The 12928-nt window shown below is 36.5% G+C and overlaps 1 protein-coding gene across 2 annotated transcripts in view; it reads left to right on the top strand.

The window, feature by feature from the left end:
• The window catches only part of GUCY1A2 (guanylate cyclase 1 soluble subunit alpha 2), a 354340-nt gene that overhangs the window by 299225 nt on the left and 42187 nt on the right, over positions 1-12928 (top strand). The window contains exon 7 of one of the 2 annotated variants that reach the window (XM_070077689.1): positions 1908-3724. The exons of the other annotated variant lie outside the window; for it this stretch is intronic. Within the exon in view, the coding sequence (XP_069933790.1) occupies positions 1908-1991 (84 nt within the window). The 3' untranslated portion in view covers positions 1992-3724. Of the gene's footprint in view, positions 1-1907; positions 3725-12928 lie in introns of those variants that run through there. 2 annotated transcript variants of the gene reach the window in all.

Here is a 12928-nt window from a genome sequence, read left to right as displayed (position 1 = left end):
ACAGCCATTCTTTTCAAAAGTAGAAGAGAATGAACATTTTACAATTAACTATTCCAGTTGAACTTCAGATATCTGCTTAATTTGTTCATTTAACATTTATTAGATAGCCACTATCTCTCACAGAAAGATGAAGGCATATTCATTCCTTTCCATGGATGCAGATTTCTATTGGGTTGCAAATTCACAAATAAGCGCCAAAATACTGGTCTTTGGTAATTATAAAGTTTGAATTCTTGGCTCCTTCAGAAGTGAGTTCCGAGTAATTATATATAGTGAATACATTTTTTGCCTAGGTCCATATTTAAATCACCCAGGCTTCAAGGCTGGAAAGGGGACCTATTCAGTGAGCTTAGATTCCTGCTCACCATCTGCCCATCCACATGGTTTGTGTTCCATCCCATTCTAGATAAACATTTTTGGGGAGAAATTATTTGAGGCTGTAGCATTTCGATTTAAGAAATTCCAAAGATTTGTTTGGATTTCAAAAGAGACATCTTCCCCTAATCTTTAGCACAAATAAATAATAATGAATGTTTAGAATACTAAATACAGGAATATATTAGAACCAAGATAGCAGAGAGGGAGGACTGATAAGCTGTGGCTGGTGGACAGTTGCAGGAAGGAGGATAAAAAGTCAGGGTTGCCTTTTTTAGGAGGAAATATAAGGTGAGCATGAACATTATTAATTGTCAGGTAATTAAGGTATGGAGGACAGAACAAGCAGAAGAATTTTTTGTGATAAGTCTAGACATGAAATTATTCAGTGGGTTTAGAAAGCAACAAGGTACATGGTGAGTTCTTTGTTTTTTTGTTTTAAAACATATTGTTTATTTTATTTCTTTGAAAGGCAGGGAGACACACAGGGACAGAAATAGAGAAATTTTCCATCTCCTGCTTCACTCCCCAAATGCCTGTGAACAATAAGGGTAGGAAAGACCGAGACAAGCCTGGAGCTCAACGTGGGTCTCTCATGTACGTGGCAAGGGACCCAAGTCCTCAAGTCATCACCTGCCTCCACGCAGATTGTGTATTAGCAGGAAGCTGGAATGGAAGTGGAGCCAAGACTTGAACCTAGGCACTCTGATAAGGGATGAGGATGTCCCAAGCAGCACCTTAACTGCTGTGCCAATGTGTACCCTCCACATTATGTTTTAAGGCAATAATGCTAAAGGCAAGAAGGGTGCAGATGAAATGGGACATTTGAAGAATCAGGTCACTTAAATTATGACTTCCTTGTAACTAGTACAAGAGTTTATTCCATGGGAAGATAGGAGCTACTGGGAGATTCTGACAGGGAGAAAACTTTTCAGGCAAATGTCTTAGAATGTTTTACACACAACTATCTGGCAGCTGGATGTTTGAAATTAAGGGGAAATTCGCTGGAGGCAGACAGGTTAGGAAATTAGAGTAGTCCAGGTAAGAGAATGAGAGCCACAACTGAGGAGCAGTAGGAATGGAGAGGGGAAGCTGATTAGAGATTTAGGAGGCAAAAGTTGCTAGTCACCTCCTAGAAAATTTCAGTGTATATAGTTCCTGAACATCAATCATTTTTCCTTTTATTTTTAAGAAATCTGTTATTTTTTCCATAAATATATTTTTAAATTATTTTTTAAATACCTGGGGTAAAAGAATAATTAATAAATGTGAACTCTATGCTGTGTTTGAAAATTCTTCAGAGGTTTAAATTCAGAATGGCTGTGGTTTCCTTCCAAGATCAAGAGACTAAGGTTCTCTAAAAAGCATGTGTCATCCATTGCATGTTCTCATCCTGCAGATGTGGAAAAATGCCAATAGCTGGATTCTGTTCAGCACATTCAGGGAGCCTGGTTCAGAGGACTGAGCAGGGAAGCTCTAAAGATGAGCTACCTCTTACAGCACAGCTCCTGAATTTTCTCTTCTCTTGCCAGGATGTGCCCCTGACACTGCTCACCACAATGTGGATGTCCTCACCAGTGTCCATCTTTCTTTATACCATTGGCTTGTTCTGCTAGGGGAATGTCTCTTCTCTTAACAGGTTTGCTTTAAATCAACGTCTCTATCTTTCCTATTACTTCATATTTCATTACTTGACATTTTATGCATCTCTTTCCTCCTGTTTTGTTTTTTACTTTCCTTCTGTTCTGACCTGACTTCCAGTGTTTGGTTTTACTTTGTTATGAATCTTTTAATTATTCATGTTCCAGAATTGTCCATCCAACTTTACTTTTGCCTGTGGTGTACACTCTTTGGTAAATCTGCCATAGCCATGCATTCCAGAACTCTCTCAAGCTAATGCATTTCAATTCAAATTTTACTCACATTTAACTTTCATTCAAAATTAACTCACATCTTCCACAACCTTTGTCCCACTTAATAGTAACTTTATTTCAATCCCTGAGACCCAAACACTAAGCCAGACATGTTGAATAGCCTCCTTTATAACTTTTTCAAATTGGTCACCAACTCTTATCAATTTATCCACATATATATATTCTATCAATATTACTGTTCAGATTTCACTAAAAACTTTGTCCTTAGTCTTTTTTGCTCAATCCCAAATCAAAGATATTTCTGTAAGCCCATATTTAATATTCTGAGACAGAAATATAAACTGTGAATATACTATTTAAGTTTTGCCTGTTCATTATATAAACATTATATACATATGTATATATGTATGTGTGTGTGTATATATAACAGGGTTATCACAATGAACCATGTAGACATGGTCAGTCTCCTTCTGGATGGCCTTCAGAATCCTGTCAAAAGCCCTTACAGTGCTTGAAATCCTTGTCCCTTTTCCTACCTACTTATTGGGGAAAAATTGTATTGGGTAATATGTGCTTTCATTTGGCCCCTCCATCTCTGCCTCCAAGAATATTGCACTGTCCATAGATGGATATATAAAAGGCAAAAGACTAGGATGCACTGCTGTTATTGTAGTTGATGGAGATTCAACTGTTTAGCCAAACAAGCAAACGTCCATCATAACTACCTTTTCAACTGAAAGATGTTTTAACACTTCTAATGTTTGGTCCAAAGTACTCTGAAGTATCATTAAGTTTTATCAGTGGAATACACACTTTACCAATATTGTGATGAAAAGTAATTCTTTATTGGAATGTTACTTTCTACAATAATGATATTTTATCGTGGCTTGATTTTATTCTGATAATATTCTTACCTAATTAAAATAACTTAAAATATATTTTCAAACTGAACTATTTGGTATAGTCCTGATCATTTATGACTCACATCTTCTATATATTTATCACTCAAATAAACATTCGAATTTTCCTGAGTAATAATAAGGCAGGTAGAAATACTGTAGATAAGAAAAATTCTCTACCAAAACAAATGGTCTCTTAATTAGATCTGTATACAATGTAATTACATTTGTTGTAAAAATTCATAAAATTTAATAACAAATTGTTAGGTATTTATTTTCGTAATCTGTATTAAGCTGTCTGTTCTCTGTGTGAAATATAAAACAAAACCCCTACCTTACACCTTACAGAAAAATCAATAAAAGTGAATCAATGACTTTAATCTATGATTTGATGCCATCAAATTACTAGAGAACATTGGGGAAACCATGCAAGACATTGAAATAGGCAAAGAATTCTTGGAAAAGACTCCAGATGCACAGGCAATCAAAGCCAAAACTGACAAATGGGATTACATCAAGCTGAGAAGCTTCTGCACTACAAAACAAACACTTAGCAAAATGAAAAGGCAACTGACAGAATGGAAGAAAATATTTGCAAACTATGCTACTGAAAAAGGATTAAGATCCAAAATGTATAGAGCTCAAGAAACTGAACAGTAAAATAAACAATCCTAAGAAAAGCGCAAAGTACTTCAACAAGCATTTTTCAAGAGCAGAAATTCAAATGGCCAGTAGACACATGAAAAAATGCTCAGGATCACCAGCCATCAGGGAAATGCAAATCAAAACCAGCCCCATTAGAATGGGTTAGAATGGCTCTCCTAACGAAATAACAAAGAATAAATGCTGGTGAGGATGTTGGGGGGAAAAGGTACTCTAACCCACTGTTGGTGGGAATCTCAACTGATGCAGCCACTGTGGAAGACAGTATGGAGATACCTCAGAAAGCTGAATTTAAATCTACCATATGACCCATCCATCTCACTCCTAAGAATTTACACAAACAAAATGGAATCAACATATGTAAGATCGACCTGCACCCCCATGTTTATTGCAGCTCAATTCGCATAGCTAAGATATGGAATCAACCCAAATATCCATCAATTGATGAGTGGATGAGGAAATTTTGGTATATATACAGTATGGAATACTCCTCAGTCATAAAAAAAATACTGAAATCCTGTCTTTTAAAACAAAATGGATGCAACTGGAAACCATTATACTTAGTGAAATAAACCAGTCCCAAAAGACAGATACCATGTATTTTCCCTGATCTGTGCTAACAGAGTACCAAAAATGTAATATATAGGAGCAAAATTGATATTTTGAGATTGATGCTCATTTATAATCTTTTTCTCTACTGTTGAGGAACAGTGGTTTTTTTCTTCATACTATTTGTTTAAATCGTTACTTAGTGTAGGTTAATCTTACAAGAATAAAGTTAGCTGAAAACACATCATTGTAAAAATTAGGAGTGGGCCCACTTTGCTAATCCTCCGTCTGCGACGCCGGCACCCCGGGTTCTAGTCCCGGTTATGGCGCCAGATTCTGTCCTGGTTGCTCCTCTTCCAGTCCAGCTCTCTGCTGTGGCCCGGGAAGGCAGTGGAGGATGGCCCAAGTGCTTGGGCCCTGCACCCGCATGGGAGACCAGGAAGAAGCACCTGGCTCCTGGCTTTGGATCGGCACAGCGAGCCGGCCATAGTTACCATTTCGGGGGTGAACCAACGGATAGGAAGACCTTTCTCTCTCTCTCTCTCTCTCTCTCTCTCTCTCTCTCTCACTGTCTAAATCTGCCTGTCAAAAAATTAGGAGTGGGAATAGGAGAGGAAATATTGGAGCATGGGTGGGGAGGAAGGGTCAGAAATATCACTATGTTCTGAAATCTGTATGCATGAAATTTGTGTACCTTAAATAAAATCAAAAAATATTTTTAAAAGCTATCTGTTTACTTAGATACCTGGCATCAAAGCTTATTCAACTATTAAGTTAGATGTTATGATTAAATAAGATAATGTTTCTGAGAGGCTTAGAATAATGTGGCATATTATACGTGTTCAATAAAATGCTAGTATAATGATCAGGACAGTTAGTTATCCTGTCAACCATAACATACATAACCGCATTGTTATCCCTATTTTACATATAGGGGTATGCTAGCTCAGAGAATAACAATGAGCTCAGCCCCAGGAAGCCTTGCCCATGCTTATGCTGATCTGGAAACACCTAGGAGGCTCCACTTACCTACGCTTGACCTCTAGAAGAAGCTAGGTAGCCTTGCCCTCACTCCTCAGCCCTGGGAATCAACCAGGCAGCCATCCCTGAGCTACTGACCTCACTGGCATTCCCAGGAAGCAGGTGGCCTTGCCCACTCACCCTTGGCCTGGAAGCTAAGCAATCTTTCGTCAGTGGCTCAGTCCTCACAGGCCCAGGGAAGCAGATAAGCACCACCAGCTCCTGACCTTGAAAAGCAGCCAAGTTCCTGAATGTTTTGGCCTGTCAAGGCCCCAGGAAGCAACCTTGTGGCCCTAAGAAATTGAGAAGCTCATCTTCACTAATCTTCAGGACAATGCAAATCAAAACCACAGTCAGATATCACCTTACCCCTGCAAGAATGACTATTATCAAAAAGAAAAGAACAAATGCTGTCAAGAATGTAGAGAAAGGGACCTCTCACATACTGTTGGTAGAAATGTAAATTCGTGCAGCTATTATGGAGAAAAGTATGGAATTTCCTCAAAAAATCTAAAGACAAAGAGCTACCAGATGATTCTGCAACCCCACTGTTGATCGTGTATCCAGAAGAATTAAAACTAAAACTGATATTTCAAATAGACCTCTGCCCTCATGTTTATTGCTGTGCTATCAAAATAGCCAAGATGTGGAATCACAATAAGTGTCCATCAACAGAGGAACAGATGAAAATGTGACGTATATTCACAATGGAATATTATGAGATATTATTCAGCCATAAGAAGAATGAAATTCTATTATTTGCAGCAACATGGGTGGAACTGAAGGATATTATGTTAAATGAAATCAGTCAGGCACAGAAAAACAATACATGTTCTCACTTTTGAATGCTAAAAAGCTTATCTCCAAGAAATAGAGATGGTAATATTGGTTACCAGAGGCCACGAAGGCTGTGGCGAAGAGTATGAAGGAGAGGACATTTAATGGGTACTTGGAAGAAATAACTTATTTCCTGTAGTGCAAGAGGATAACTATGGTTGACAGCAATTAATGCAATATTTCAAAACAGAAAAATTTGAAAGTCTCCAAAGGAAATTATTTCTGAAGTGATATATGTCAAATTAGCTTAATCTAATCATTGCACATTGTTTATACAGATGGAGATATTCCACTGTACCCCATAAGCATACTTCATTATATATCAATTAAAAATTCAAAATATTAATCCAGTGTTATCAAGGGACAATATTAATCCAGGTGGATAGATAAAGTCACTACTACTGTAAAAACTACCTCTTGTCCATGGCGCTGCCGTTGGGAATGAAATAAAAACCCACTAAATTTAAAAACAAATTTAGAAGAAGGCATAATGCCTCATTTCAGTTCTGGCAGAAAATGTTACATAACCAGGGCTAGAATGCTGGTTTTTCAAATGGCCTTAAATTCAAGGCTCTTAAACCAATATTCCTAAGAATGTGAAGCTAGAGCCCTGATGTCCAAACGTGAATGAAGCATGAACTAAAAGTATGAAAAGCAGCTCCTTCCTGCATAAACGGAATAGAGGCATGAAAGGTCTGGTGACCAGTGGAATGAGATGGATAGGATAATGGGGGCAGAACAGGATAATTAGATTAGGAAATCAGGATCTGTTTTTATAGACGTGGTGATGTGACCACATGAGAAATGAACCCAAACAATGTTCCATAGCAGATTCTTATATTCTTCTTCCTCTTAATGTGGAAAGTAGTAGGGTCTGGCTCCTTAAGTTTCAGAAATAAGTGCTTGTGATTGCCAATTCTGCTTGCTCTGTTCCCTCAGATATACCAAATCTGCTTGCAATGCAGGGGCCCACGTAGCTGTCCTGGGCTCATTCTGCTGTGTGCTTGTCTTCTGGTTCACAGAGCAAGCACCCTGGTATGGTTATACTTACTTAGCCTGAGTTAGCTCATGTGCTTCTTTATAACTTGGTAGAAAAAAAAAGAGTGAAAGGTAATAGAGGAATATTTTATACAATTCTCAAGCAAATTTTTTAGTTTACTTTTAAAAGAAATTGAGAGAATTTTGGGAGTGAACCAATGGATAGAAGATGTTTATCTCTGGGTATCTCTTTCTCTGCCACACTGCCTTTCTAATAAATGAACAAACAGTAAATCATTTTTTAAAGTATGTCCATATTTAAAAGAAATTTGGATATAGTAATATACTACCCAGGTACACATGTACAAACACACACGGTAAATGTGTGTCCCAGTCACTCTGTACTCAAACTAATGCAAAACAAGAATGTGAAACTGACCTTTGTAAACTGTTATATGGTTTCTCTACACACTGCAAATTCTGATATATTCATATACATACATTAAATTGTGAATTAAATCATTGCATGTCATAAAAAGCACTGTAGGAATTTGGACAGGATCCTGTTGTTCCTGTTGTTCTAGAGGACACTATTGGGAAAACTAGTGAAGCTCGGTTGGAATCTGTGCTTTAAATGGCAGACTGTATCCATGTTAATTTTCTGGTTTTTGTGATTTTGTTGTGGTTATTCCTTGCTTGAGGAAACGGGGTAATCTGGTGTCACGTCAACAACTTCTGGAAAAGTTTTCCTTGTAGTGTTTTTATAAGTTTGTGGCTGCTTGAAATTATTTCAAAGTAAAGTTTAAAAACCTAAAAAATGTTAGTTTATACCAGAGATACATAATTCATGAATGATTATAAGACATTCACTTATTAGTAAAGAGGTTGGTTTGGTCATAACTACAGATTTTTGTTTTGAATTCATTGTGTCAGAAGAAAAGGTGTCAAATCAAAACAAATAAGTACTGTTTTTAGGAGCATTATATGCCAAGGAATTCCTTAAAATTGACATTGTGCATACACACCATACCAAACACACACACACACACACACACAGACGTGGTATTGGATGGTTACTTTATGTAAGTTTTTTTGAAGATGAAAGTTTGTTACTTTTTCTCATATTTGCTTGAATGGGATCAATTATTAATCACTGCTAAATGCTATTCACAAATAAATACTACAAAGTCACTTTAAACTTCAGGGTTTTTCTGTAAAGCCAGGTTAAAAGCAGAGCCCTACTTAAATTGGAAGACTTCTTCTATCTCATAGACTCATTGATTTATGAGAATCATCATTCCTTTATTTTATACTAAGGGCACCATAAAATTAAAAACAATTAGATCCAGACTAAAACAGCACAGAAAGGATAATTTTGAGTTTTGATTTGTGCTTTTAAGTCCCTACTAATGAGCTTTATGTTTTCTTTCTGTAACCATTAATTTTTTTGCCTAGCTTCTAGCTAGAATTGGGAGGATCTAAACGTATCTTTCATAAGGTCAAAACTGAGGTTACTTGATCAGTTATCAGAATAATGTAACAAGCAGAAATAGGATTGGACATAAAGCATTGATTTGAGATCCCTTGTTTAAAATGTGCCTTTCATTCTTAGCTTGCAAATACTGATGAGGAAGATGGAAGTAAATGAGTACCCAGTGCCTTGAGCGCTGAAAAATAATGCTGCAAGTGTTTAAAGGGAAAATGTGACATTTGCACCTAGCGTAGACAGTCTCTCCATCACTCTGCTCAGCCAGCAATTCAATCAACAAAAATTTGAAGGTTGTCTAAAATGCAGAAATCCATTTTTTGCATTTGTTGATACATAAATGATTTATAATTTCAAGGAAACCTAAGGTGATAATTCTCAAATTTGGGGGAGCTCTATGGACTCCTTTCAAAAGCTGATACTAGGGATGCAACATATGCTCATGTATGCACATGACTTCAGTGGGTCTGGGGATGCATTGACGCCTACAACTGGACCCCTAGGATGATGACTCTTGCTTAGCAGTTTCTTAATTTCCAGTTTTGATCAGTGTTTGAATTTTCCACCCATCCTAAGTATTTTAGCTTTATTATAGAGTTGATTTTATTTTCACAAGTTACCCCTAAAAATAGCATTGTATCAGACACATCACTAGTTGAGAGACCTATTGTTGGAATCAAGGAACCTACTTGATCAGTTAAATGAGCAGGAGCGCCATCTAATGCCCAAATTGATTAAAGGTTGGTAGTTAACAATTGAGGGCTTGCACCAAATGAGTTAGGGCTGTTACCATCATTTGGCTGGTTGCCTGGTTGGTTGATTGGTTAATTTTTCTGTAATAGTCGTGAAGTATTTTTAGATCATCATGTTCAATATTAAAATTCCAAATCATAATCTTTGAGTTAGCTGTTATTGTCTGAATTTAGAGAAACATTGTTATTGATAAGAAAAATTTTGTAAATAGTCCTTCTTATTGGTGGGGAGCATGTGATTTACATTTTAAAATAAAATTTATTTTAGAAAAATTTTAGATTGAGAATTATAAAGATAGTACAATCCCCAAATACTCCACACCCAGTTTCACCTATACTGAAATGTTGATTGTTACAATTAGTGAGCTAATATTGATACATTATTATTACCTGTTTATTAGTCATTCAGACTTCCTCAATTTTTACCTAATGTCCTTTGTTATGCCCTAACATCTTATCTCTGATACCACATTACATTTAGTACTCATGCTTTCTGAAGGTTGACTATGACAGTTTGATTTAAATTTGATTTTGTAGGTCTAAATTTTATTATAGCTTTCTGTTATTTTCCAGATGTTTTTAACAATTTAACTTTACGGAAAACAAGTTCTCTTGTTCTGTCCCTTTGATAGCACTATACAACTAAGCAGTTTTATGGGAGTGTAGTATATGTAAAGTATCATTATGCATTTTGTGTCTCTAATAATGAAAAAAGGATTAAAGACAATGACCAAGATGTTATGACAGAAAAACCAATTGTGTAGAAGTCAGAAAAATTATGTTTCTGTTTGGCTCTAATCCCACTAGCTGTGTGTTCTTTAGCAAGACTTTTACCTAACATCTGTGTTTTAGTTTTCATATCTGTCAAATAAGGTGCATGAACAACAATAAAAAAAAAGTGCTCCACCCCTTATCTCAAGAGAAAGTAAATACAACTAATAGGTATTTGGGGAGTAAAAGGAAATAATCACATTTCAGACTAGACATTAGTGAAAGCTTAATATATACTTACCCAAACTATTATACATTATTATTATTATTCCTGTATTAGAGTCTTAGAGAAGTAATATCCCAGGGTCACACAACCAACACATGATTCCAAAGTCTGTGATAACTTCCAAAGAGGCAGCACCCCTTTCAGAAACCATAGTCTAAGATGCCCTCAACCCCAGATGCCATGTTATTGCTGGGGCTCTAGTAATGACTACTATCCCAAGATAAAGAAGGTTTCCTGTGAGGGCCCGTTGCTGGTCGGCCCTTAAGGAAATTCTAAATAAATGAGCCTGAGTTGCCACCCACCCAAAATCAGATGTGCTGAAGTCACCAGGAAATTTGTCTCACACTACTGAAATCAAATGTCTGAGAGGTGTTCACAGTTCTGTACTGTTTGCTAATGTTTTAGTTAAATATATTTTTGTTGTTTTCAAAAGTCTTCATGAATATTTTGATAACTTCAGTCTCCTGGGAGCAGGATGGAGTATTTTGTCTCCTTCTCAAAACTGAAGCTGTATTATGCTCATACACCACTATGTGTATATGCATGGGAGGGAATTAGCACAATATTGGCTACCATGTTTTGCGGGGCCAAAAATGAGTTATGTAAACTACTTGGCACCTGCAGTATTTGTAAATATATTTATGAAACTTATTAAATTGTTGCTATATCCTTACAAATCTCAACTTGGGTGTATATTAGGAACTCTAGAGAGGGTTACAAAATTTCAGTCCCAACTCTCTTTCTAGACCCATTTAATCTCATTCTGAAACAGCATATTTAGAACTTCTGATTCTATTGTGTAGATAAAAGTTTATGTTGATTCTAAAGTATAAATTTAGTTATGCTATTTATTCTTATAGTCTAAAAAGAAGGTATGACTTACAAAAGAGAATAAAACTCATTAATGTTAACAATAAGTTTATTATTAAAATCCAGTCTCTTTTCACTTAGACATCTGTCAACTATATTGTTTTCTGAGATATAGAATTTTTGCAAGGTTAAATGAATTAAGTTTTTCCTGAAGCAATTCAGTTACCTAGCAGGAAGCAGACATCATTGTACTCACAGACGTACAAACCTATGATTTCCTCATAAAGGTAACTATTTTTATCAAGTGGATGCTGAAAGAAAAATCAAATGTTTTATTTTTAGTTTCATTAAGAGTGTAAATACTAATCATTTTTTTGACAGAGTTAGACAGTGAGAGAGAGACAGAGAGAAAGGTCTTCCTTTTTCCGTTGGTTCACCGCCCCCCCCCCCTCCCAAATGGCCGCTGCGGCCTGCGTGCTGCACTGATCCAAAGCCAGGAGCCAGGTGCTTCCTCCTGGTCTCCCATATGGGTGCAGGGCCCAAGCACTTGGGCCATCTTTCACTGCCTTCCTGAGCCACAGCAGAGAGCTGGACTGGAAGAGGAACAACCAGGACAGAACCGGTGCCCCAACCGGGACTAGAACCCGGAGTGCCAGCACCACAGGTGGAGGATTAGCCTAGTGAGCCACGGCACCAGCCAATACTAACCATTTTCAACACGTAATACTTGAGTTTGAAGATGATATGTTGACCATATGTCCATTTTTTCAGGGAATAAAATTTCTATCATTGCTAAATTTGGTAAGATTTCAACTATCTTGAGAGCAGAGCTAATTTTTGTGTTTGGAACTGAGTTGTTCCACAACAGTACTTAAAAAGGATTTGGAAATTTAGAAGTGGGAGGAGGAGAGGTTAACAAGACCTTATCTTGTTTTGTAGTTTGTTTTCTTTGGGAGAAGAAGGTGCAGATTATTTTCTGTTTCCGATACTCTGCGTCTCCCAGGTTATTATTAAAGTGGGTCAAACTTAGGGCTACTTTTGTTTTAGGTCCTTGATCCTAAGAAGAGGTAGCTAGTTTATCTAATATGTACATGAGGACAGCAGCAGAGGGGGAAGATTAACAATTTAAAAAGGTAACTGATAATTTAGATAAATTGTTAAATTGTTAACTGTGCAGTTAATAGTGTTACATTTTTTTCCTAAATCCCTCTAATCCTTCTCAAAGGATTCCACATAGTATGTTTCTACATTCTAAAATCATTTTTTAGATTCATGCTGCTTTGAAATTTTTCTTACCAGAGATTATCTGCTGTTGAGTTGCATTTTAACAGAAAATGACTTCCCTTAGTTAAGACTGAGTTCTTAAATCAGTAGCAATATTTTTCAGTGGTAGTCTCAAAATAGAAACATCTAATAGCTTTGAAGTTTTAAAAGTTAGTAGACTTTGTTAAAAATGAAGTCATTAACAAGGAGTACCTTTGTGATATTAGTAAGAGAGAGATTTTAATGTGGACAGTTAAACAACTGAGATGCATTTAACAGACTAAGTGAAATATCACAGCATGATTTGATTAGTGTACAGATGAGATTAGTAGAATAAGTGTTTTCTTAGTCTCATTAGTTAACAAGCCAAATATTTGATGTTAAAAGGGGTGAGGGTGGATTTTCCTGGATGGGTATTTTGCTTA

Source organism: Oryctolagus cuniculus, chromosome 1, assembly GCF_964237555.1.
Source record: "Oryctolagus cuniculus chromosome 1, mOryCun1.1, whole genome shotgun sequence".
NCBI lineage: Eukaryota > Metazoa > Chordata > Mammalia > Lagomorpha > Leporidae > Oryctolagus > Oryctolagus cuniculus.
Note: the sequence above shows the minus strand (reverse complement) of the source record. Positions and strands in the feature narration are given on the sequence as shown.